At 38.4% G+C, this 25983-nt stretch overlaps 1 protein-coding gene across 4 annotated transcripts in view; it reads left to right on the top strand.

Annotated features, from left to right (window-relative positions):
- Positions 1-680: 680 nt before the first annotated feature.
- Positions 681-25983, top strand: part of CLTC (clathrin heavy chain) — a 65368-nt gene continuing 40065 nt past the window's right edge. For 2 of the 4 annotated variants that reach the window (XR_011468503.1, XM_070395367.1), the window contains exons 1-6: positions 681-950; positions 19129-19336; positions 22439-22707; positions 23268-23429; positions 25046-25159; positions 25594-25767. Coding sequence is in view for 3 of the 4 variants with exons in the window: in XM_070395367.1 (XP_070251468.1) it covers positions 909-950; positions 19129-19336; positions 22439-22707; positions 23268-23429; positions 25046-25159; positions 25594-25767 (969 nt within the window). In the remaining variant the exon portion in view is untranslated. The remainder of the gene's footprint in view (positions 951-19128; positions 19337-22438; positions 22708-23267; positions 23430-25045; positions 25160-25593; positions 25768-25983) is intronic. The other 2 variants (XM_070395365.1, XM_070395364.1) reach the window with 1 other exon arrangement.

Raw genomic sequence — 25983 nt, 5'->3', positions numbered from 1 at the left:
CCTAGGGGCCGGGAGGACTTGAGCCCCGCTCGTCCCCCTCCCCGGGAGGTAAGAAAACACCCCACTACGTTCAACTAGGCGGGGGCGGAGGGCCGCAGGGAGGCCGTTTCCCTGAGTCACCGAGCGGGCGGGAGGCCGGGCCCAGGCGCCCACGCTACGTCCTCTTCCTGAGGGAGTCGGTTTAAATAAGCAGGGCCCACAGGGGAAGGGAGCGGCACCCCCAATCCTCCAGGCGGCCCGGCAGACACCGCATTCCCGGGAGGCGCCACATTTCCCTAGAACCCGGGACGTCCCGTCTGCTGAGAGCCACCAGCCGACCTTCCCAGCCAGCATCACGTGCACCCGGAAGTACGTGGGTGGGGCCCACAGTGCCAACGGAAGTGACGTCGTCCGCCTCTAGTCGCATGATGTGGCAAAATGCAAAAAAAAAGGGGGGGCGAGGAGGAGGGAGGGAAAAGCAGCAGGAGATTGGGGAAAGTGATGAGTCCAAAAAAGTAGTCCCTCGCTTCCCCTCGTTCCCCTCCTGCCGCAGCGGTCAGCGAGGCCGGAACGCACTGCGTCCCGCATTCCTGCGCCCGTTGCGCCGCGGCGCTCCGTGGAGGGGTACATCGAACGGAGGGGGTGAGGGTGACTGGGGCGGAGTTCTGTCGCCGGGATCCCTCCGCAGGGCTCAGCCGTTTCCGGAGTCTGCGCTGCGCCCGGTTCCGCCATTGCGGCTGTCCCGGACCCTGGAGCCTCCGCCCCCGACCCGAGCTCTCGTCTGTCTGCCAGTTTCCTGCGTCCCCGGAGAGTATCTTGCTGAGCCCAGCCTACCCCCCTCCCCTTTCTCCTCCTCTCCCTTGGAGAGTCCGGGCCGCCGCTGCCCCGCAGCCCCAGTGACAGGAGGAGCCCATACCCCCGACAGCGCCATGGCCCAGATTCTGCCAATTCGTTTTCAGGAGCATCTCCAGGTGCGCTCGGGCCGGGGCTGGTGAGGGCTGTGGAGAGGGTGGTCGGAAGGAAAAAGCCGGATTCTGGGCCCAAGCAGAAGGCACTATCGGAGGTGTGGTGGCGGTGGTGGTGGGGGGGTATTGGTGTCTGGGGTAGATGGAGGATGGGAGCGCTCTCTTGGGAAGAAAGGGTTACATGGTGAGAGGTGTGGATGGGAATGGCGAGAGTCGGGGTGCGCAGGGCAGCGAAGCCAGTCCCGGGTTCGAGGGCCTTTCTGTCTTCTTCTCTTCCTGGGGGGCAAGAACTGCGCATCCTAGCTGCACCCCCTTCCCCGTTTTACCCAGTTCATTCATTTGGGGAGGGTGGGGGTGGAAGAATTCTCCCGCCCCTGAGACCTCCTCGCCTCGGCCCGTGTCGGGCTGTCACCTCCCATGGCTTTCCTCTTCCCTTTCCCCCATCGTGTCTGCACCCAGGCGTTGCGGGGCGGGTGGGTTGGGGAGGAGCAGCCTTTTTTCTTCCTCCCTTGGCGGCTCTCGGCTGAGAAAGACACCTTCTCCCGGGGGGGTGGGGAGGAATGGCGGTGGCTGGCCTCTCGCTTTCCCGGAGGCAGGAGGAAGAAGGTCACTCGGGAGGGAACTGCAGGAGGGTAGGATGGGGGAACGTGGTTCTTAGGGCGGTGTCGATCTCAGCGTGCGTGGGGTCAAGGTCCCCAGGGGAACTCGCGTCGTCCCCTCCCCTTTTCTTCGTGTCGCTGGGGTGGTGTGACTCTGATCCCCTTTGGTTCTAGACTAGAGGGTAGGGAAGAGTTATTCCGAGGTTATCTTGGAGTCTGCTGGAGTTTAGCAGGTGCTTGTGGGCGTGAGTCCCTCCCTCCCTCCCTCGGGATTGCGTAGAATTGAACACAGCCCCTGGGGGGATAGAGCTCACCTCCTCTGGAAAAATGCAAAGTTCTTTGGTCTGTAATTGGTTTCCCTTTAGTAGGTTCTAGAATTCTTCCCCGTGGTGCATTATCCTGTCGGCAGCATGCTGTCTTATCTGGCAGCATGCCCATGGAGGGCCCAGGCAGGTGATCATGGGAGGGCTGGACTGAATTAAGCCTTTTCTGAGCTGCTTCCTGGTTCACCAACCCTGGTTGCACTTTGGCTGAAATAATACATTCATATTAATTTTCTCCCCAAATATCCCTTAAAGAGGCCTGCCTCAGCTCAACCTTCTGAAGGGCTAATTTCATGATGAAAGATGCCATGGTTTGACGTAACACTAATATTAGTGACCTTCTGGACACTTTGACCATTGAAGGCTAATTTCATTTACTTTCTCCCATTGTTATTACGTACATAAAGGATTATTGTTAATAAAAAGGTTTAATATCCAGGCTATCAGTAACATAATTTTATACTTCTTTACAGGTATTATCACCTTTGCTTACATCAGCAATAAATTATTTTCGTTTAAGTCCTCAAATGTAATGAATAGTCTTTTAAAAAATTTCTTTATTAATTGACGAGAGAGAGAGAGAGAGAGAGAGAGAGAGAAACATCGATTGTTTCACTTGTTTATTCATTCATTGGTTGATTTTTGTGTGTACCCTGACTGGGGATCGAACCTGCAACCTTGGCATATCCAGACGCTGGGCTAACCAACTGAGCAGCCCAGCCAGGGCAATAACCTTTACTCAAAAGATGAGTTAAGTAATGCACTTTCTTCAGTCATCTGTGGTTTTCAGATCACTCATTTGAAGTAATGGAACATTATTTTATAGGTTAAAAATGTTAAGTGACAGAATGGACACAAATTATGCTCAATCTAAGTTTTATTTACTATGGTTATTTCTGTTACAGTGAAGTATAAGTGAATGTGAAGGGTTAGGAAAACAATGTTCTTGGGTGTGGAGGAAACCAGGCTCCTTACTTACACTACAGTGCATCTGGTGCATACATAATCATTTTGCAGACAAATGTTTGTAAAATCATACACAGAGAAGCAGGTACAATTGCTGTTTATAAGGTAGAGGTATAGCCCACTATTAAATCTCATTTCTTTAAAAAAATAGTTTTACTGATTTATAGAGGTGGGGGAGAGAAACATCGATGTGAGAATGCAACATTGATTGGTCCCCCCAGCACGCCTCCCCTACTTCGACACTCCCCCCCCCCCCCCCCCCCCCCCCCACACACACACACAGGGGAATCGAGCATACTCCCTGACCAGGAATTGAACCAGCAACCCTTCTTTATGCGGGACTATGCCCAACCAACTGAGCCAAAACAAATCTCATTTCTTGACTAATGGTGGTTTGGGCAATAGTTTTTCATTTCTATTAATGAGGAAATAAAAGTTGTTAAATAAACCCAAAGATTGGAATCCAACCTTGTCACTAATTGAAAACAGATTTAATATGGGTTTGATTTCTAAGGGAGTCAGAATTTCTGCAAATACTAGAGTGAAGCCATTTCCTTTTCAAATATTTGAAGTTTTGAATGTAAAGCAGCTTTTCAGTTACACTTGAAGATTTCACTCATTCATTTATTTTGGAGTAATATGCCATGTCTAAACTTAAGCTTGCTATTGTGACTATTCTTCAGCAGATAATGATTAGTTGCGCAGAGCCCCCAGTCACTAGCCAACCTCTTCCAGGATGTATCTCCTGACTTCTCATTTTTATCTCTTCCCTTTTTAAAAATTAATAAGGATTATTTTAATTGGCATTTTAGGTCTGACATCTGAGTCCCTGCCAGTTTGCTAAGTAGCAGAAAACACTTTGAAATACTTAGGATAAAAATTAGGAACAAGAATTGAGGAACTTGAATGTAGAGTTAGCTTGTGAAAGCTTTAAAATGTGAACTGTAAATGAATTTATTTTTGTAACATGTAAATACTTTGGCCAGCTGAAGGATCTGTCATTAGGGTTTGGAGCTATACAGCAAATAAATATTAACATTATAAGTTATGAAGTGTTTTTTTTTTCTTCTTTTTTTAGGATATTTAGGCTGATAGCAGTCACTAAATGATTGCCCAGTTGAGCAATACGTTGTTTAAGAGTTGCAGATTCTGGGGAAAAAAAATCCTAGGCTATACATATAAAATGGTGCTTGCAGTTCTCAATTCTTGGCACATTAAGTATGTTTATGCCAACTGACACATTGTACTAGGTCCCAGGTTCCTTGAGTCTGCAATTAAAAAATCTCCCAACCCTGTTCTTTTCCCTTTAATCCATACATGCAGAACTGGAAGGTGGTGTGAGTTGAATGGTAGAAGTTCTTGCTGTGGTTATTGTGGTTTGCAAAGAGCAAACAATGCTAAGTATTGCTGGGATGTGCTATATGCTTAACTTTATTGCCTGAAAGAGGCAACTGCCTTGGAATTATGCTGCAGTCCATCCTGGGAATAGCTTCCAGGTTTAAGATGTATCATGTTTTTCAGAATTTTCCTAATGGTCAATTTACTCAGCTTAAAGGGGGGCGGCTAATTCTAGTGACTGCTTTCACTCTCTAGGAAATAATTTAAGACATGGAACTGTGTGTGTGTGTGTGTATGTGTGTGTAGAACCTCAATCATTTTTATTTTAGTGTGCAGTAAAATACATGATTTCAGAAACCTCAACCTATGTTACCTGAATTACATTTCACAAGATGTTTTTTTTCTGTCACTGTTACTGATACAGTTTTTGCTTTTTGAGAGTTACTGTCCAATAGAACTTTCTTCCTATCTACATAGGGATATTGAGCACTTGAATTAAGTTTTATTTCTTTAAGTTAATTTAAATGTAAATAGCCACATGAGGCTATTGACTATGACGTTGGATGCACAATTATAATTACAGGCCATACTGATGTGCTTTGTGAGAGTGAAGACTTATCTGACCACCCATACTTATTTGTAGAACATTCTGTTAACTAAAATAAAACATTATTTGAAAGTGTTAGTTGAATACTGTCTCTTGGGGAAGTGGTGTTGATGAACAATGACTAATGAATGGAGGGAGAAGCAGACTTGTGAGAGCCTCTTGTATCCTATGAATGTGGCTGGGTGCTTTCAGGTCTTCACTTAATCCCCCACATCCTCCTTAAACAGTTGAAGAAAGTGAGACTCAAACACAATGTCAACCTAGGTCTTCTCACAAACTATTCCAAAGAAGTAGGATGGTTGGCCTTACAGAAGTTATATAGCCCTGGCTGTAATTAGAGGTGATTAGACTGTTGTTCTGATATGCCAAGGTTTTGGGTATGATTCTCTGTCAAGGCATATACAAGAATCAATCAATGAAGGCATAACTAAGTGGAACAACAAATCAGTGTTTCTCTCCCTTCCTCTCTGTAAAAATCAGTTTTTTGTTTGTTTTTAAAGAGAAGTTATGCAGTATCCTGGTATGCTTTTTTTGTTGTTGGACTTTGCCCCAAAATGATTTCTCTACTGGTTTAAAATGTGTTTAATGATGTGGTATAGTAGACAGATTAGGGGTTTAGGGGTTGTCAAAACCACTGCTGTCCAATAGAAAAATAGTAAGAGCAATATATAATTTTATATTTTCCAGTGACTATATTGAAAAACAGGTGAAATTAATTTTAGTATGTTTATGTAACTCAGTATATCCCAAATGTTACAATTTCAACCTGTAATCAGTATAAAATTTTCAAATGAGATATTTTACATTCTTTTTTAGGGGGTACTGAATTTTCAAAATCTGATGTGTATATGAAACTTAGAGCAAATCTCAGTCATACCCTATTTTCACGGGGAATGTTTGATCTTATTTAGCTTTCATAAAATTTGCAGTTGGAAAAGCAGATTTGCGTACCTAGATTATTACAAGCACACTTAAGTTTTCCATAAATAACCGATCATTAGTAACTATTTAATTTTAATTTTAAAATAAATTCAGTCACAGTACCCACATTTCAAGTGGTCAGTACCACTTATGGCTTGTGAAATGTGGTTACAGTATTGGAGAACACAGGTTCTTGCTTCATCTTTGTAAAATAGGCATAACTGCCTTACAAAGTTACTGTGAAGGTCTGAGATCATGGTGTGAAAAGTACTTGGTGTAGCACTTTCAGAGCATTAATTGGTAGATATATAATTCGTGTCCAGTACTTTTTTTTTCAGGTATCTTTGAACGTTTTATTTGCATACCTAGATTTTTATGGTTCGTAAATATTTGATATCTACCTAAGATTTGAGCATTTATCACATATCAGCAACTATGTTAGCCTAAGGACAAAATGGTGAACAAGACTGACTGCAGCTTGCATTCATGCTTGCATTGATTAGTTTATAAAGGCGGTCCACACATAATTGCAACCATGGATGTTATCTAATGTTTGATATTGTGCAGAATTTAATACAAATATTAATGACACAAAATTGATCACCAATACTGCTCTAAAACTGTGCCCAAAAGAGGAATTTTTAAAATATTTTATTATATACTATGAGCACTCATTGTGTACCATTGGTACACTTTTAATTACTCTTCCTTGGTCAGAAATATTTGAGAGACCTAAATCATGTCTGATAAAATATCCACCTTTGAATATGTTGTTTTATATGTCCTGTAAGATGGAAGAATTGAAGTAAACGTTCTCATTTAGATGGGAAGTGAGTTCATTGCTGATATTTTAGTCCTATATTATTAGAATGAGACTATTTCTCTAATTGATTTATATACACAACACACTATAGCTACTTCATAAATTCAATTTGTAAATCATAACAAAGTTTACAGCTTTATGTATTGCCTCCCCGCCCCTTCCTGCCAAGTGCCTGTGGCTAATGCTCTTAACTCTCAATGGGATGGCAGAAGGTTTGGATCTGGATGTATTATGCAAAACCCATCTGTCAGACTTGGATTTTGTGTCTCTTTTGTATTATGAAAAACATAACTTAAGAAATTTTGTCCTAGTTTAGAGGACATAACTATCCATTAAATCTTAATTGCTCCGAAATCTACAAGATCAAAATAAATAGCTGTTTGAGTACCTACTGTGTGCTAAGAACTCTATTAAATAGTTTATGTTCATGATCTCATTAGCAAGACAGCCCCTTCAGATAGATAGGGTTAAACTTATTTTGTAGATGGAGAAACAAGTTCATAGCTGTTAACTTGTAGAGTCACACAGCTAATAATGGGTGGTCAGACCAATACTTGCTCTTCTTTTGTGATACATTGCCTCATCTGTAAAATTTGAACTGCAAAATATACCAGTTTGTATGTATGCTGTGGTGTTCTTCGATGTACATACACATCCTACTAGTTTTATATTTGAAAGTAGAGGCCAGTGAACCAACATTTGAATTTTTTATGCCTTAAACAGATGTTTTTAAAGGGCTTTATCCAAGTTTCCACTAGAAAATTGTGCAGAATGATTGGGGATCAGATTGACTTCTAACCACGATTATCAAATCCCTCTTATAAGCCTGAACTTCTTAAACTTTTCTAGAGACATTTCCTTGATGACAAGAGGATAAATGTGTCCCAGTCTGAAGCCACTAGTGAAAGCAGGAAGCTTCTGCTTTCTGTCTTACTATATTATGCATTTTTTGTACTTAGACTAACGTAAAAGTTGAATAGAACTGTAGGAAGATGATTATGCTTGGGGAGGAGCAAAGTAGGAGTAGAACATGCTTGCTCAGTTTAACTAGTATAACCATAGAGGGGAAAGTGATTACAAACTGGTAGGATTGTGCTTGGGAAGCAGAACTTCCAAGTAATATTAGTACTTCCTGTTCTGAATGATTGGGTAAATAAAGACATTTCTTTAAATTTTAAGTAAGTAAAGCAGATTTTAAATTATTCTGAATGAATAGAAAATGAGACTATTGAAACCATTTCATCACATTAAAAAATTAAAATTCTGCAGTGTCCAATTGTGGAAAATATCTCAAAATATTTAACCCAAGCTTTGTCTTTTTAGCTTTTCTTAACTACCTCATTTATTAAATTAAAACAATACTTTCTGTGCTGGAAGGGAGTCTCCCTTTATCCAGTTGAGGTGAACAAATGTGCCATGCTAAAGGAAAAAACTACATCCACCTAGTTACAGAAGTCAAGATCTTGAAGTTATACCAGACTTTTTCCTGCTTATTATTTTCTGTATTTAGTCCATTTCTGGAGTAGGGTAGGGAAGAACTCATAGTGATGCACACTGGGGGTCCTGGGCATTGCAGTTTTTGATGACCCCATCAATTGAATCTGTGGGAATCTTAGTAGATGAAAAAGGGGACTTGCTTTCATCTGTTTCTGACCAGCTGCTCATCTAAGAAAGAGGGCTTTAAAACCGCCCAAGTGGCCCTGGCCGGGGAGCTCACTTGGTTAGAGATCATCCCCATATGCCGAGGTTGAGGGTTTGGTCCCTGGTCAGGACACAATCAACCAGTGCGTGCATAAACAGGTGGAGCAAGAAATCAGTGTTGCTCTCCCCCTTCCTCTCTCCCTAAAATCAATAAAAATTTTTAATTAAAAAGAAAAGAGAATCAACCAGTGAATGTATAAGTGACTGGAACAGAAAATCAATGTTTCTCTCTCTCTCTCTCAAAATCAATTAAAAAACAACCACCAAAGTGGGCAGAGTAAAGCCAGAGACTGTTCATATACACTCATCTTGGCAAAGAGCTGGCTTTGAATATTCTTCAAAAAGCAATCCCTTAGGGGTATGTTCCTGGAGATCATAATCCAAGCAAGTGAAAATGACTCTCATAATATGCAAATAGAAATTCAAGGCATGTTATAAAATTTAGTGATTGCACCATAATGGATTAAAAAAAAAGCTTTGACGGAATGGAGATGACTTTCCAGTGCTAATGAAGACATTGATGTAAAAAATGCCTATGAAGAGTTTAAATGAAATGGTTTCTGAGCTCTAGCCGGTTTGCTCAGTGGATAGAGCAGAGGTTCTCAACCTGTGGGTCGCGACCCCTTTGGGGGTCAAACGACCCTTTCACAGGGGTCGCCTAAGACCATCGGAAAACATATATAATTACATACTGTTTTTGTGATTAATCACTGTGCTTTAATTATGTTTAATTTATAACAATGAAATTAGGGGTCACCACAACATGAGGAACTGTATTAAAGGGTCGCGGCATTAGGAAGGTTGAGAACCACTATGATAGAGCATCGGCCTGCGGACTGAAGGGTCCCAGGTTCGATTCCCGCTGGGGGCACATGCCTGGGTTGTGGGCTCGATCCCCAGTAGGGGGCGTGCAGGAGGCAGTCGATCAATGATTCTCTCTCATCATTGATGTTTCTATCTTTATCCCTCTCCCTTCTTCTCTAAAATCAATAAAAATATATTTTTTAAAAATGGTTTCTGAAGCCGAAACCGGTTTGGCTCAGTGGATAGAGCGTCGGCCTGCGGACTGAAAGGTCCCAGGTTCGATTCCGGTCAAGGGCATGTACCTGGGTTGCGGGCACTTCCCCAGTAGGAGATGTGCAGGAGGCAGCTGATCGATGTTTCTCTCTCATCGATGTTTCTAACTCTCTATCTCTCTCCCTTCCTCTCTGTAAAAAAATCAATAAAATATATTTTTAAAAAAATGGTTTCTGAAATGTGAAGAGTAGAAAACCATTTCCAAGTTAATTATTTTATAATTTAAAAAATATATTATTATTTGGCTCTACCCGCTGAGCCAAACCAGCTAGGGCTGATGTTTCTGTCTTTTTCTTCCTCTCTGAAATAAAAATAAAAAAAGGTGGGAGAATCTGCAAGAATCCAGGGCACACCCTTTTCCTGATCAAAAATCACACCAGTCTTAGTTTTCTTTAAAAATTTTTATTTATTTATGGATTTTAGAGAGAGAGAGGAAGGGAGAGACAGGACAGACAGACATTATTTGTTGTCCCGCTTATTTATGCATTCATTGGTTGATTCTTGTATGTGCCCTGATGGGGAATCAATCCTGCAACTTGGGTGTATCAGGCCGATGCTCTAAACAACTGAGCTACCCAGCCAGAGCCAGTCTTAAAGTTTTTAAATTTTCTAGTAAGTAGTTGGCTACAAGTAGGAAAATTCTCTTTGATTCTCCTAATAGTTTATCAAAGCTAATAGTCTTCAGTTCCTGTCTCCACTGTGACAATTTGGCCCTGGTTAGAGGGTCGCCCCATATGCCAAGATTGCAGGTTCAATCCCCAGTCAGGACACATACAAGAATCAACTAATGAATGCATAAATAAGTGGAACAATACTCGGTGTTTCTTTCTCCCTCTCTTTTTCTTCCATTCACCCTTTCTCTCTCAAATCAATAATAATAATAGTAATAATAAAAAGAATAAAACAATTTGGAGTGACCAACGTTAAGATTTCTCCTAAGAGCCGAAACCGGTTTGGCTCAGTGGATAGAGCATCAGCCTGCGGACTGAAAGGTCCCGGGTTCGATTCCGGTCAAGGGCATGTACCTGGGTTGCGGGCACATCCCCAGTGGGAGATGTGCAGGAGGCAGCTGGTCGATGTTTCTCTCTCATCGATGTTTCTAACTTTCTATCTCTCTCCCTTCCTCTCCGTAAAAAATCAATAAAATATATTAAAAAAAAAAAAAAGATTTCTCCTAAGAGACAGTAATTGTCTCAGAGGTTTTTAGGGAGTATAAACAAATCTATAGAATTAAAGGCATTTTTATTTGTTGCTTAAAATGTGAAGCACACAGAAAACAATGGCTGGTATCCTGTTGATAGAAGAACTAAAGGAATGCTGCATTTTCAGCATTTTTCTTCATTTCCTGTAGAAGACAGCAACTGCAATTTTTATGTGACATTTTGCTAGCTTCCTGGAAGGGCTTACTGAAATAGCTTCTGTCAGCATATTTTTTCACTGTGGTGGATACTAGTGAAGGTGGAGGGTGTTTGGAACTTTTAAAGGAAATTATGCTGAGTGAAATACTTGGAATAGGAAGTTAATCAAATCTTCAAGCGCTTAACTTAAAAATACCTGTATTGAGTTACATCCAGGCATCAGCAGGTCTCTAAAATTGTTGACTTCTTAACTCTGTAGTGATAACACCTATAAAATCTTTATTAAGATAAAGATTCATTTATATAAGTAACTGAAATAGGACTGTATGTAGAGCACTTACAGAATAGTTTCATCTGAAATACAGTAGCTCATACATACTTCCTTTTCATCCTAACTATTCAGATGAAATAAGGAGGAAGGATCTGTAAAGTGTAAAGCCAAGCACTAATTGTGAAACATAAGTTCTTAGTAATGCTGGCATAAACACAAGTTTTAATGTATTTTGATTTTCAGCTGATACAGCTGGTAAATGAGTTCTGTGCTGCATTTACTAGTCATTCATTAAGAGGCAAACTGCCCGGATATGCTTATAAAAAAGCCTGTTTCCAGTGAGTATTCCTATCTGATCAAATGTAAGAACTGCTGGATGAAATTAGTAGGCTCAAAGCAAACCTATTACTCCTTTAATTATGTGATGTTTGTAGGCATAAACACAATTGTGATTGATTGCTGAGATAGAGACTGTGTTAACGGAGAGTCTTTAGCTAGTCAAAATATATTACTATTTGGGTTAAATGTACTCATAGTTCAGCCTGGCCAGTGTGACTCAGTGGTTGAGCGTAAACTTATGAACCAGGAGGCACAGTTCAATTCCTAGTCAGGGCATATGCCCGGGTTGTGGGCTCAGTCCCCAGTATGGGGTGTGCAGGAGGTAGCTGATCAATGATTCTCGCTCATCATTGATGTTTCTCTCTCTCCCTCTCCTTTCCTCTCTGAAATCAATAAAAAATAAATGAGAACTTTAAAAAGTTATATTTAAAAAATACACACACACACACATACACACACACACACATATACATAGCTCATTCTGTCCCTTTAACAATATTTTCATAGTTTGATCACTAATGTTCTGACTCACCATCACTAGGTTTCCTGATCCTTGATGTATGAAAGTTTCTCTAGTTGTCTTTATAATATAGGTTTTGAGCAAAGCATATCAGCCTGCCCTTTGTTTGACTGTATATTGTCAGAAGCATAACATCAGAGCCAACCGTATCCTCTTATATAATAAAAGGCTAATATGCAAATCGACTGAACAGTGGAACGACTGGTCGCTATGACATGCACTGACCGCCAGGGGGGCAGACGCTCAACGCAGGAGCTGCCCTGGTGGTCAGTGCGCTCCCACAGGGGCAGCTCTGCTCAGCCAGGAGCCAGGCTCAGCAGCAGCAGTGCTAAGGACCCCTCAGGATGTCCGACTTCTTAACTCTGTAGTGATAGCACCTATCAGGTCTTTACCAAGATACAAGATTCATTTATATAAGTAACTGAAATAGGACTATATGTAGAGCACTTACAGAATAGTTTCATCTGAAATACCTAAGCCAACAGTCGGACATACCCTGAGGGGTCCCAGACTGTGAGAGGGCCTAGGCTGGGACCACCCCAACCCCTCACCCCTCAGTGCATGAATGTCATGCACTGGGCCTCTAGTCTGTTTTAGAATAGGATATGTCAAGATACCATAGTCTCAGAGTTAGATAACTATGAAAGGACAGAGAGTATTTATGTGACCCACACTGTTCTAAGTGCTTGCTATGTGTTGAATCACTTTCATGCAGCACCTGTCCTAGGCATTCCTTGCTCCTCAAGCATGGATGGATGCTTTCTCTTTTGTGTTTGCCATTTTGACAATCAAATCAAGTATAGTTTCAAAACCAAGACAGGAAAGACAAAGCTTAAACCATTAAAAACTGATGAGCGTTTAATGTAGATTTCTGAATCTAATATTGCTTAAGGCAGTGGTCGGCAAACTGCAGCTCGGCAAACCGCGGCTCGCGAGCCACATGCGGCTCTTTGGCCTCTTGAGTGTGGCTCTTCCACAAAATACCGGTTCCTCCACAAAATACCGACTTCTGCGCATGGGCCACAAAGTTTCAATCGCACTGTACGTATGCGCCCGCACGTGGTATTTTGTGGAAGAGCCACACTCAAGGGGCCCAAGAGCCGCATGTGGCTCGCGAGCCACGGTTTGCCGACCACGGGCTTAAGGTAACAATTTTTACCATATATTTTTGGTCTTAATATAGTCTCTTTCATACTAGCCATTTTTTGAAATAGGGGATTCATCTTACAGTTGTATACTCTTTTCCCAAAAACTTTATGATATTGATGAACATTTTAGAAGAAATTGAGGCAGTTGTAGTCCACCAAGCACAGTCAAGCCTCTCTTTTTCTCATGTTCTTTGAAGAAATTGCATTTTACAACATCTGCATATTCTCAGTCTGGCTCAGTTCCTGGACCTCTGATATTTGAATATTTAGTGATTTCTTGAGAGGAAAGAGACACCCATACTGAGTTTTTCCTTGGGCACTTTTGCTAGCATTGAACTTTACAGATTAACGCGCGCCTCCCCCACCCCCGTTCATCCCCCAGTCTTCTGCAAATAACTGGTCTCTGAAACCTGGAAATTCAGTATTTTTTTGTTTCTTCCTGTCTTGTCTGAAATCGTGTATAACATGAGTGTGTCTCTATACCAATTGTTCTTCATATTTTGCCAGAGTTTAATGTTAAAGTTTTTCTTTTCTTCTTCTTGGACTCCCAAGAAAAACTTCTGAAAACAGTGCTCTCTAATAGAACTGTATAATGATGGAAATGTTCTGTATTCTGAGCCATCCAGAACAGTAGTCTCATGTGGCTGTTGAGTACTTGTAATGTGACCAAGGGACTAAATTTAAATTTATTAACAAAATTAAATACCTGCATGTAACCACTGGCTGCCATATTGGACAGAGTAGCAAACCTCCCAGTATACAGCTCCCTTACAGAGCTTGAGTTATTTCATGCTTTGACTAATTTTCATGTTTACCTTTTGGAGTTATAGTCTTCCTTCCTGACCTACAGGTAAATTGCCTAATAAAAGTCATTCTTACAATTTAATCTCAAGTTCTGCAACCTGTAGAAGAATAAAGATTACTCTTTTTTTTTTTTTTACAAAAAACATTTAAAAAGATAAATTTGCGCCGAAACCGGTCTGGCTCAGTGGATAGAGCGTCGGCCTGCGGACTGAAGGGTCCCAGGTTCGATTCCAGTCAAGGGCATGTACCTGGGTTGCGGGCACATCTCCAGTGGGAGATGTGCAGGAGGCAGCTGGTCGATGTTTCTCTCTCATCGATGTTTCTAACTCTCTATCTCTCTCCCTTCCTCTCTGTAAAAAATCAATAAAATATATTAATAAATAAATAAATAAATAAATAAATAAAAAGATAAATTTGCAAGCTTTCATAAAACTGAGGAGAGTCATATATCATATACCAAATTATCTAGACTTTTAAAGAAATTCAGGCTATGGTGACATTTCACCTCTAAATACTCCACCATGCATCATTAAAAAATAAGGAAATTTTTTCCTAATCATGTTATCATTAAAGCCTCCTTATATAATAATCCCTCAATATCTAAAAATTAGTCCAAATTCAGATTTGTCTGATTGTCTTCAAATGTTACTGGTATGTCTAAATCAGGATCCAAGCAAGATCTGCATGTTGCTTTCAATTGTGTCTCTTAAGATTCTTTTAAAAAGCATTTTTTTTCAGAGTTTCAGATTTACAGAAAAGTTAGAATGGTATAAAGAATTCCCATATACATCCTTTACCCAGATTCTTTAGTTCTTAACATTTTTTTTACTACATGTGATTTATCCTCTTTTGTCTCTATACATAAAAACTATTTAACTAAATTGCTTGAAAGTACTTTGTAGATGTGATACCTCTTTACCATTACATACTCTATTGTATATTTAGTAAGAATAGCAAAATGGTCTTATAGGGACACTAAGATGATCAAACAGAGGCAATTGACTTGGACAGAATACTGTTATCTAATCTCAGGCTTAATTCAGATTTCATCATTTGTTCTGATAATATTCTCTCTATTTGAGAGAGAGAGAGAGAGAGAGAGAGAGAGAGACATTGATTTGTTTTCCACTTATTTATGCATTCATTAGTTGATTCTTGTATGTGCCCTGACTGGGGATAGAGCCCCCAATCTTGGTGTATCTGAGCTATCTGGCCAGGGCTGGAAATGTTGTTCTTGTGTGTAAGAAGATTCTGACCTCAATGACCTGAGTTAGGCATATTAAATAGCATAGATGGAAGAGGTTTTCATGCTTTCGGTTACATTTTTAAAAAATATACTTTTATCGATTTCATAGAGGAAGGGAGAGGAATAGAGAGATAGAAACATCAATGATGAGAATCATTGATCAGCTGCCTCCTGCACGCCCCCACTGGGGTTCAAGCCCGCAATCCAGGCATGTGCCCTTGACTGGAATCGCACCTAGGACCCTTCAGTCCGCATGCCAACGCTCTATCCACTGAGCCAAACCAGCTAGGGTGGTTTTCATTCTTTAGGAAAGTTCTTTTACTTGAGCTTAAAGTTTAGTTGCATAAATTGACCTGGAATTGTGGTCCATGGGCAGATCAGGAAACACTGGGAAAGTTTGGTTTTGGAAAGGTGTGGTATAGAATGTTTGAGAGAGAGAGAGAGAGAGAGACAGAGATAGAGACAGAGACAGAGACAGAGACAGAGACTGTGTCTTTGAACCAGGTGGTTTCAAGTCTTCTGCACATTGAGGAGAGAAATGTGTGCCTACTTTTCATTGTACCTTCTATTTCTCTTTAGGGTAAAGAGAATTTTTGATGATACTGACCATATACCATCTGTTTGTATTAGCTATCCCAGATTGCTCACTCAGCGAACTGTTAACATGTTGGTCAGGTTTGTTAGAAAGCTTTAGCAATATTGTTGTGTCCATGATGCCCCTAAAAATAGGAATTAAAATAGCGTTACTTAGGATTACATGATTCCATGTTACATGGTATTGAAGATTCTAGTCTCTACCTACTTTAGTTAGGCAAATTAAAGAGCAGAATTGGAAGTTTTTAAGTATAATTCCTTTTGTCAAAAAAGGAAAAAAAGGGCATTTCAGTATCTGAGTAAATTAAGCACTCAAGAGACCACTTATCTATTATCAGTAGTCAAAAGAAATTCACACCCAGAGTTTCAGCCAACGTTTAGGACAGCTGAATTAAGCAGATAATAACATGAAAATACGAAAAATTCTAACCTTGAGATGTGTTGTTTGTACTAATGGTATCTATTGAGCCTTTACTATGTGTCAGGCATTGTTCTAAGCACTTCATATTAAATCCTCACAGCCGTGGGATAGCTACTATTACTTCAGATGTTTCAGATGAGGAAATATATACGGAGATAACTGATTTGCCTATGCCCTATTTAAGTGGCAAAACTGGGATCTAACCTAGACGTTTTAGCTCTGATGCAATCCACAGAACCAGTTAATTCTGTATGGCGCTTGCATTTTATAATCAAAGTTATACATTTAAACAGTAATTGTCTTCTTGAATGAAGAACCTTCTTCGTTGTCCAAATTACGGGGAATCTGAAATGATATTTCTCACTAACAACTAAGACTGCAGTTAGTGTCTTACTTTTATCCCCAGGCATGTTCATCTAAATTGGGGGGAGGGAAAGAGGGAAAAGGAAATACTTTCATATCATTTATAACCTGTAACTCTTAGGGCACTTTAGAGTTCTGGGTTGATTGATTAACAATAAATCTGTTACTTGCTTTTTGGAATCTAAACTTCGGCATAAGTGTTCAGTCCTAAAGTTGTGCCACTTGTAGGCCAGTGTCAAAATCTAGTCTGGAAACCAAATGAGTTACAATGTTTGGGTGGTTTTCTTTAACAAAGGAGGAATTGATAAATTGTATACTTTCGTGCATGTCCCATTAGTGTTTTTGTTTGTTTTTAAGGGAGGATGGAAATATGCATAGGTTGTCTCATGGATGGAAAAGTATCTAATTGCTGGGAGGGGGAGGTACTACTAGAAACATGGAATGGGTGACTTTTCATAGTATATACCCTTTTGAACAGTTTGAATAATTTGCTGTATACATGTAATAACTATTAAAAATAAGTAATCACTTTTTTAACCTAAATTTGACTTGATATTCTTATTTTGTACCAGCAAAATAAATTTCTTTTGAAGTTAAAAACAGTTTTTATCATAGAAACTTCCAAGTACATCTCAAAATAGAGTATCTCGAAGATCAGCAAGAGCAACATTTTGCCAATTGAGAAATAAAATGTGGCCGTATTTGGATGTCATTATTGTATTCTCTGAAAATAGCTGCAGGTTCAGAAACTCTTATAAATCCTCTGAATTTATTTGTGGTTTGACCCAGAGTCTGTAATTCAGGGCACTATTTTACTTGTTCTGAAACACTAGGGCTTCAGCTGTGACAATTGAAGCTCAAAATTGCCTTAGGTAGTGACAAAAACACAGAATTCTTATTTTACAGAGTAGTTTAGAATATAACATGTTGCTTTTACATATGTATTTATAGGAGGTTTATGAACGACTGGAATGTTTTCTCCAGTTATTGAGAAGGAAACTATTGAGGGTGCTCTACTTAGAAAATTAGATATATACACCTCTCCTAAAACGAGACAGACACCCACACAGTCCCTTTGTATGTATCGGGATATTACTTAATGGTTTATCTTCCTCCATTAGTTTTTTAAACTAAAGGTCACTAAAGCTAGACTCAAGAAAAAAATGAAAATTAATAACTCATAAAGTTTTATTGTAACCAAAGTCATTATAAGTTATATATCTCACAGCTTGTATACTTGCCATGCATGGCAGCATATACTTGAGCTTGTAAAGCTAGTTAATCTTCCACTTTGTTACCATGCTTGTAATTAATAGTTAGACAATTGCTTGACTCCTTGCCCTGGTGTTCAGATTGGTTGTGCCTGCAGTCACTGAGGTATAGGAGGGGAGTGAAAGTAAAATGCAGTCTCTTAGTCTTAGGTTGTATCTTATTCAGATCCCAGTGTGGTTATAATTAAGCATTATAGCAGAAAAATTTGACAAAAGAATTTAGATGGAATACAGTTAACTTGGCTTAGCCAATCCAGAGAGCGTAGTGACAGCGGTGGTCTATGGGAAGGGAAATTGGTATCTGGGGGGCAATGGAAGAACAAAGACTTGATTTTTTCCCCCCTGTGATTTTTTTTGTTTTGTTTGTATTTTGTTCCCTGTGAATTATCTATTGGGGGTGGGGAGTGGGGGAGAGACTAGTCTGGCTAAGGCTAATAAAGTCTTCAGGCAGCCTTTTAGTGGGACTTAATCTGTTCTAATACTTTTAGACACCCTGAGTATTAATGACCCACTCTGGTAGAGCTCTCCTTCTAATAGGTGCCTTTTGTTTTTATACGCTTAATTGGATTTTAAAGACCTACCATCCTTAGATCCTCTATATTTGTTTAGCAAATACTTGAATATCTTCTGAGTACACACAGCAGATCTGATTCCATTATTTTCCTTGTTAAAATCCTTAAGCAGCTTCCTTTGCCTAAAAAATAAATTCAGGGTTCTTAGTGGGGTACAGTTAGCTTATCAGTCTGGCCCTTGCTTATCTTTATAGCCTTAACTTACTACTATGTTCATAGTCTATACTCCCAGTGTTACAGAAGTACTTTGTAGTTCCCATAGCAGACCATACTTTCACATCGCTTGGTTTTAGCATATGTTCTTCTGTCCAGCGTTCTCCCTTGAACACATTCCCTTAGCGGTGGGTCTTTGACAAGGTCCCTCTTACACTTGTTTTGGCACTTTTTGCAAAATACTGTAACTTTGTTTACTTGTCTGTCTGCTTTTGTTAATCTAAGTTCCCTTAGATCGAAAACTGTAAAATTTTAAATTTCATTCTTTTCATTCTGTGACTTAATTTTCAGATTTTGAAGTTTAATGAAAAGTGAACAAGTAATTACTAACTGTTAAAGGGAGAAAGAGAGGACAGTTCAAAGATATTAAACTGAGAAACATTGATGACTGCAAAGTTCTTGAACCATAAAGGCTAGCTAGATATAATTCTTTCCTTATTCTGCCTCTTAGTTATAACCACAGGTTATACATCGCTAGTTATAAGGTTATAGCAAAACAATCGAATGCCATATTTGTTGGAAGGACAGATGGTCGGTCCATTATTTGGCTATCAATTGCCTCACTTGAATAGTGTAATGGATTTTCACTGTTGACCTTAAAGCGTTACTGGTTAAATGAGGATTTGTAGTGACGATAATACAATAATATCAAGTCTGTCTAATTCACTTTGTAACATGGTTTATTAATGTTTGTTTGTTTCTCCTCTAGCTCCAGAACCTGGGTATAAACCCAGCAAACATTGGCTTTAGTACCCTGACTATGGAGTCAGACAAATTCATCTGCATTAGAGAGAAAGTAGGAGAGCAAGCTCAAGTGGTAATCATTGATATGAATGACCCAAGTAATCCAATTCGAAGACCAATTTCAGCAGACAGCGCCATCATGAATCCAGCTAGCAAAGTAATTGCATTGAAAGGTATAAAAGATTGTGGGTTTCTTTTTCTTAAAACTCTTCCTATGTATAATTTATTCAAATACAATAATTAGGAGCTCTTTTAGTATTTTGATTTGGTTAAATAAAGCTACAAAGTTAAAGCTTTTACTGAATTTGAGTTTAACTATTGTCATGGCTTTTACTTGGCATGTTTTTATAAAATGTCTTTCTGTTCAGCATAGATCTTGGAAAAAAATAAATAAATTTAAAATTTATGCCTACAGTGTGATAAGACTGCTTTAAAAAGAATAACACCACATATTTTGCTAATATTAGCACTTAAGCATTGCAGAACTTTGTTATGATTATAAATTTGCTGTTCTTGCTGTGCCCTTTTTATACTTGTCTTGTACTTAAGTTATCAAGTTTTAAAAATGGCTTGAATTTACAAGTGTGTCTATATATAGGTGGGTATTAAAGCTTTGAAATCACGGGTGTTAGAGTTTATTCAGACTAACTTTTTAGTTGTCATCACAGGGAACAGAACAATCTGTTAGTCTAAATAGAGTTTAAAGAAACTCATATGGGTTGGGAGCCTATATTAATTTTTTTCCTTTGAGCTATAAAGTGAGAATGTAATTGACTCTTTTAAAACAGAAGTTTCTGAGAGGACTTGGTGACAAACTGGATGACTGAAAAAGGCATTTAACTGCTTATTCTTTGCTTGTTTTTCTTCTTGGTATAGTAGGAAGAGTTCCAGTTTCTAGTAATATTATACCAGGTATTTTATGTCTTTGGAGCATATATGTAACTTTTATAAAGATTACTTTAATCTTATGGCATAAATACAATTATCTTTATGTAAGGAAACAGACCTTGCTCAAAATCACATAGCTGTCACCCCAATAAATGCAATTAAAAATTTAAAAATCAAATAGCTAATGATTGGAGACCTAAGTCTATAGATAGAGCCATTCAGTGGTAAATAGTGTGTTACCTAAATGGTGTACAAGCACTGCTTCCAACCCCATCTCTAGCAGGCTGACTTTGGATAAGACATAGAAATATGCAGAAAGTCTACTTTTTATTCATTTGTAAAGTGAGAGGATTGGGTTGGGTAGTTTTCCAGTTCTTTTTAGCTCAAAATCCTAGTAATTTCTGGATGAGTTGTTAAAAGTGCTGAAGTTTTTAAACAGACTTCTTTTTACATGATTTAAACTTCGTATTTAGTAGTAATACTTGTTGGAGATTAAATGAGGGGAGGGAGAGGGCGGAGCATATTCAAACAGATGTCACCATTCCATGTCTAAGATTAGAGTTTGATCTCACCCCAAGGAAAGATTATCTATCCAGCTTTCACCTAGGCCCACATGTTTTTCAATAGTGAGCTTTTTGCTTCTATTAAACAATACATATTATCCTTTAATATATATTAATTTCACTTCAGCCTCCTTAAAGAATTTAAATTCAACTGCTTAATAGCTCTCACACTTTTATTAAAAGGCCATCATTTAAATTTTCTCAACATTCTTTTCTATTTTTAATGTTGTTGTTATCTTATCACATTTCTTAATGCTTTCTTATGTGTGCAGATGGTGAGTTATCTTAAATTAGATTGTATTAGTTATTGTCCTGTCTTATAAAAAGAATAAGTTGAAAATATTTCCAGAGCATTGTACAATAATAGCATTATAGATTTGTGCCCATATGTGTACACTATAGAGTTAAACTGTCATCCCTTTCCCTTCTCCCCAAATCTCTTATATAACATGTACTGTACTCCAACCGCTTTTATGTAAAAAAAGAATAAAAGTCTAACTAGGGGTTGGGGAAGGCAGCAAAGGAAAGTAATTTCCAAATACAGCAGGTCCTTGAATAACGTCATTTGGTTGTAAGATTGATGAGATGCCATAGGAATTTATCTCAAAATCAGTTAGCCTGTGGTAAAATTGGTTTCCTTATTTGCTGTTTTCCTTAATGTCACAGAACCTATTGAGGCCTTACGGTACTTACTTTTGAAGCCAGTTTTAAATCTTGGTTTCTTTTTATAAACAGGACTATAACTCTCACAATTGTTCAAGTCTGGTTGTGTTTTATATATTGTGTTTTATGGAAGAAGTTCTTACACATGTGGTAAGAAGGGTCATGGTACAAAGCCATATGTTTTGTGTCCTGTCCCATCTCCTCTCCCCCCCACCCCCATACTCCCATAATTTTTGTTCTTTAGGATCCAGATTCTCTGTGGCTCAGGAATGGAGTTTTCCTTAGTCTCTAAGGACTAATCTGGATTAGATAGCCTAGTGATATCTGTGGGCTTTGACCTCTATTAATTTAAACCAAATCTCTTTTTGGATCGTGATGGAATTCAAATTACAAATACCAGTCTTTGCATCTGATTCAGTGACCGCTTAACACACTCAAATTTCATTCTTTTACTAAATGTTTGCTGTCTTCATTGGATGGAGCTTGAACTTTGTTCCTATCTGCAGTATATTAACAGCGTCTGAAACTGTCCTCCTTTGTCTCCCTCTCCTTTCCTCTAGCATCTCTACTACCTTTTCCTTTGTATCTTACACCAATTAAATGTAGCATGCATTTCCCTTATGTTCTCGTGGTGCAAGGCAGAGTTGAAGTAGGTCCTCTTTCAAAAAGCAGTTTCCACAAGATTTAGTTGAATAGGGGATGACTGCCTTTTAAAAAGTAGTCATTTTTTTCCATGTGTTTGTGTCAGATTTCCTTTGTTCTTTGTACCTACAACTAACGTAGTTAATGTGTAAACATTCTTAATTATAAATAATAAGATTTCAACCTTGTTTTCCACCATTGTTAAGCAAGCTGTTCTTTAGACTCATTTTTAATTGGGGTTTAGAATTCTATAGAATTTCATGCTATCTGTTTAAAATGTCTTTAATAGAGGTAATATAGTTTTTGCTTCCAATGTAGATGGTTTGCCCAGTCTCAGCTATCTTTTCAATGGTTGCTGCTCTATCAACTTGACTTCTGTAGTTGGTTACTGAATAGTCTCCTGACAGAACCATTTGTTTGGAAGTTATAGATCTTGTTACAGAGCTAGTCTAGCTAGATATTAATTTATCCTGAGTGTGGCTTTCTTTAGTGATTCATAATTCTTAATTTTTGTTTCAGCTGGGAAAACTCTTCAGATATTTAACATTGAAATGAAAAGTAAAATGAAGGCCCATACCATGACTGATGATGTCACCTTTTGGAAATGGATCTCTTTGAATACGGTTGCTCTTGTTACGGATAATGCAGTTTACCATTGGAGTATGGAAGGAGAGTCTCAGCCAGTGAAAATGTTTGATCGCCATTCTAGCCTTGCAGGTTGCCAGATTATCAATTATCGTACAGATGCAAAGCAAAAGTGGTTACTTCTGACTGGCATATCTGCACAGGTAACACTTTTTTCCTAGTGTTTAATAAAGAAAGGTCTAGAGAACTAATATGCCCAGAATGCAGTTTATTTTGAAATTAGGTCTTCTATGCTCAGTTATGTAATATCTGACTTATTTGGAAGACCTTTTTTCTTTTTTAAGAAATAGAGCTGGCTTTAATGCCTTTATACTGACATAATTTCAGAGTATGTACTCCTTCCAAGTGTTTTTAGGTCTTACTTGCGGTTAAGTGGACATATTGAGTTCCTGTATGAATGATTTGGAATTTATTATGGACATTTACTGCAGAATGAGTACTCCTACACATGTATTTTTTTAAGATAGCATAAATAGATGGTCGTATATGGGCCACATTTTAAACATTCATGTTAAGCTTTAATAAGGTAATCTTTGGAGCTGAATTTTAAGTGAAAAGGTATCAAATCTACATTGAGAGACTAAAAAAGAATTGTAAATCCTTTTAAAGGTGATAAAGCAATTCTGATTATTTTCACTAGTTGATGAATCTGGGTTATTGGTTCATTGGGTCCCCAAACTTTATTCTCTTTGATCTATTGTAGCAAAATCGTGTGGTGGGAGCTATGCAGTTGTATTCTGTAGATAGGAAAGTGTCTCAGCCCATTGAAGGACATGCAGCTAGCTTCGCACAATTTAAGATGGAAGGAAATGCAGAAGAATCAACGTTATTTTGTTTTGCAGTGCGGGGTCAAGCTGGAGGGAAGGTAAGTTTTGGCTTTGGAAATTATTTTAGAATTCCTTTGTCTTTATGCTACTAATTAGTCATCTAATTTCAAAATAGTCTTCTTCCTTGTTAATTTGCTGCTAACATTCAGATTTGTGATGACTGTTTAAATTCTACTTCTAGTGATACTTGTCTAAAATAAATAATGTTCTTTAACAGCTTTTTTGTATCAGCTGTAGGACTTTTATTTTGATTGCCTTTATCAAGGCCTTCTATGTTTTTCAGCCTACTGTGCATAAGATTCATTAGGGTTGCTAACGTATACATTTGAGCACCTTATATCTAAGGAGTCTGATTCAATAGAGGGAGCTTATACTCTGCATTTTAAATATTCTACGTGACTAGGTAGAATGTGGCCTACAATTTGAGTAACACTGCCCTAAGTCAGAGCTTGTTAATCTTGGCTCTACATTGGAATCACCTGGACAAATTGAAGTACTTTGTATGTTATGATTCTTAGTTACAGGCAGTAGAAACAGATCTGGTTGATTCGCGCATAGAAAATTTACTGAAAGGATTATGGATAATAATCCTTGGAATAATAGCTTGGAATGTTTAGAACCAAGCTTGGAAGATGAGGAATCAGGGAAAATGGGCAGTCGCCAGAGCTGCAGCCAAAAGCCCTGCCACAGAACTCTGAGAACTCGGCTGTTACTCTAACTGCAGTGTTGGATGACACAGCACTGCAGCCCTCACTGCCAGACTAGACTCCCTAAAGTCTTCTTCATATTTTTTCATGGTAACTATTTGAAAACATTAAGATAGCGATTGCTTAAATTATGATAATCAAACATTTTAAACCAAAATGTTTTCATCCAGGTTTTGAGGTCTATGTGATTAGCGTGACCGCTCACTCAGCTTATGCGCATACTTTCCTTCTGTGTTAGAGTTGATATACAGGCTGAAAAGAATTTAACAGTTAGGTCTCTATTTGGGGACCCAAATGCTAAGTTATAATAGGAAACCATGAGAAAGCACCTTTGTGGGTTATGTATTACCATTTTATGCCATTAATTTAAGATAGATTGTGGTGTGATTGTTTCAGCTATTCAACTGACTTTAAAGTTTTTATCTTGAAATAATACACATTCATAGGAAACTGTAAATACAGTACAAGTGTTCTTTACCTAGTTTCCCTCAACAGTTATGTCTTACATGCTATACATATAGTATATAAAGAAACAGTAAATTAACATTAGTATAATTTTATAATTCTGTGTCACAAGATACATACTATTCTGTTACCTCAAGGATTTCCCTCATGCTACTTCTTTATAGGTACTCCCACTCCCTTACCATCTCTAACCCTTGACAACCACTAAATTGCTTTACATTTCTATAATTTTGTCACTCAAGATACTGTATAAATAGAATCATATAGTATGTGACCTTTTGAGATTGGCTTTCCACCCCACTCAGCCTAATGTCCATGAGAGTTCTTTTTATTGCTATTAACCTACCATGGAAATATTAATGGTGAATATTAAACCTATTGGAGGACATTTTGATTGTTTCCAGTTTAGAGCAACAAATAAAGCTACTATGATAACTACTAAAGGATCTAAGTTTCTATAAGTTTTATTTTCTTTTGAACAGTTACATATCATTGAAGTTGGCACCCCACCTACAGGGAACCAGCCCTTTCCAAAGAAGGCTGTGGATGTTTTCTTTCCTCCAGAAGCACAAAATGACTTTCCTGTTGCAATGCAGGTATTTTAAACAAAGCAAAGGGACCTTTGAAATCTCTCCTCTTAACAAAATTAATTCAAAAACTATTATTAATCAGTCAATATGATTTAAGTGGAGCTTAAAAGAGTAACTTTTATTTTAAAATAAAGTTTATTAGAGAAACTTGATAAAGTAATACTCTAATATGTAAACTGGGTTATCTTAAATCATTCAAAATTGTTTTCTTTTTTTTATCTTAGACATCTTATTCATATTCTTTTGTTTTATGTAAGACCCTTATTTGTGCCATATTTAAAGTTCTGTAAGAATGAGGAAACCATTAATATTAGCTTTTAATTTGTAATGTAAATCTCTTGTCAGAGTTCTAGAATTTCACCATCTCTAAAATGGAATTGGTCTAAATTTTCTGTTTGTGGATTCATTATTTTACTTACGTGTTGATTTTCTTTATACAGATCAGTGAAAAGCATGATGTAGTATTCTTGATTACTAAGTATGGTTATATCCACCTGTATGACCTTGAGACTGGTACGTGCATCTACATGAATAGAATCAGTGGAGAAACAATCTTTGTTACTGCACCACATGAAGCCACAGCTGGAATAATTGGAGTAAACAGAAAGGGACAAGTAAGGAAACCTTGAGACTTAAATTAAGCGACAAAATAATACTTATTGCTGTTAGCATTTTTTTAAGTAAATGGTAACTTTAGATGTCCGAAAATAATCTATACCTAAAAATACGAAGCATAGGATACAAAGTCTCTCTCTTTAATCCTGTCTCAAAGAGAAAAACTGGCATATAGCCACCTAGGATTGTGTCTTTATTGTCAAAAGAAGTGACTC

The sequence above is a fragment of the Myotis yumanensis genome, unplaced genomic scaffold (assembly GCF_028538775.1).
Source record: "Myotis yumanensis isolate MYYU_CA2020_CCGP unplaced genomic scaffold, mMyoYum1.0.hap1 SCAF_16, whole genome shotgun sequence".
Lineage (NCBI taxonomy): Eukaryota > Metazoa > Chordata > Mammalia > Chiroptera > Vespertilionidae > Myotis > Myotis yumanensis.
Note: the sequence above shows the minus strand (reverse complement) of the source record. Positions and strands in the feature narration are given on the sequence as shown.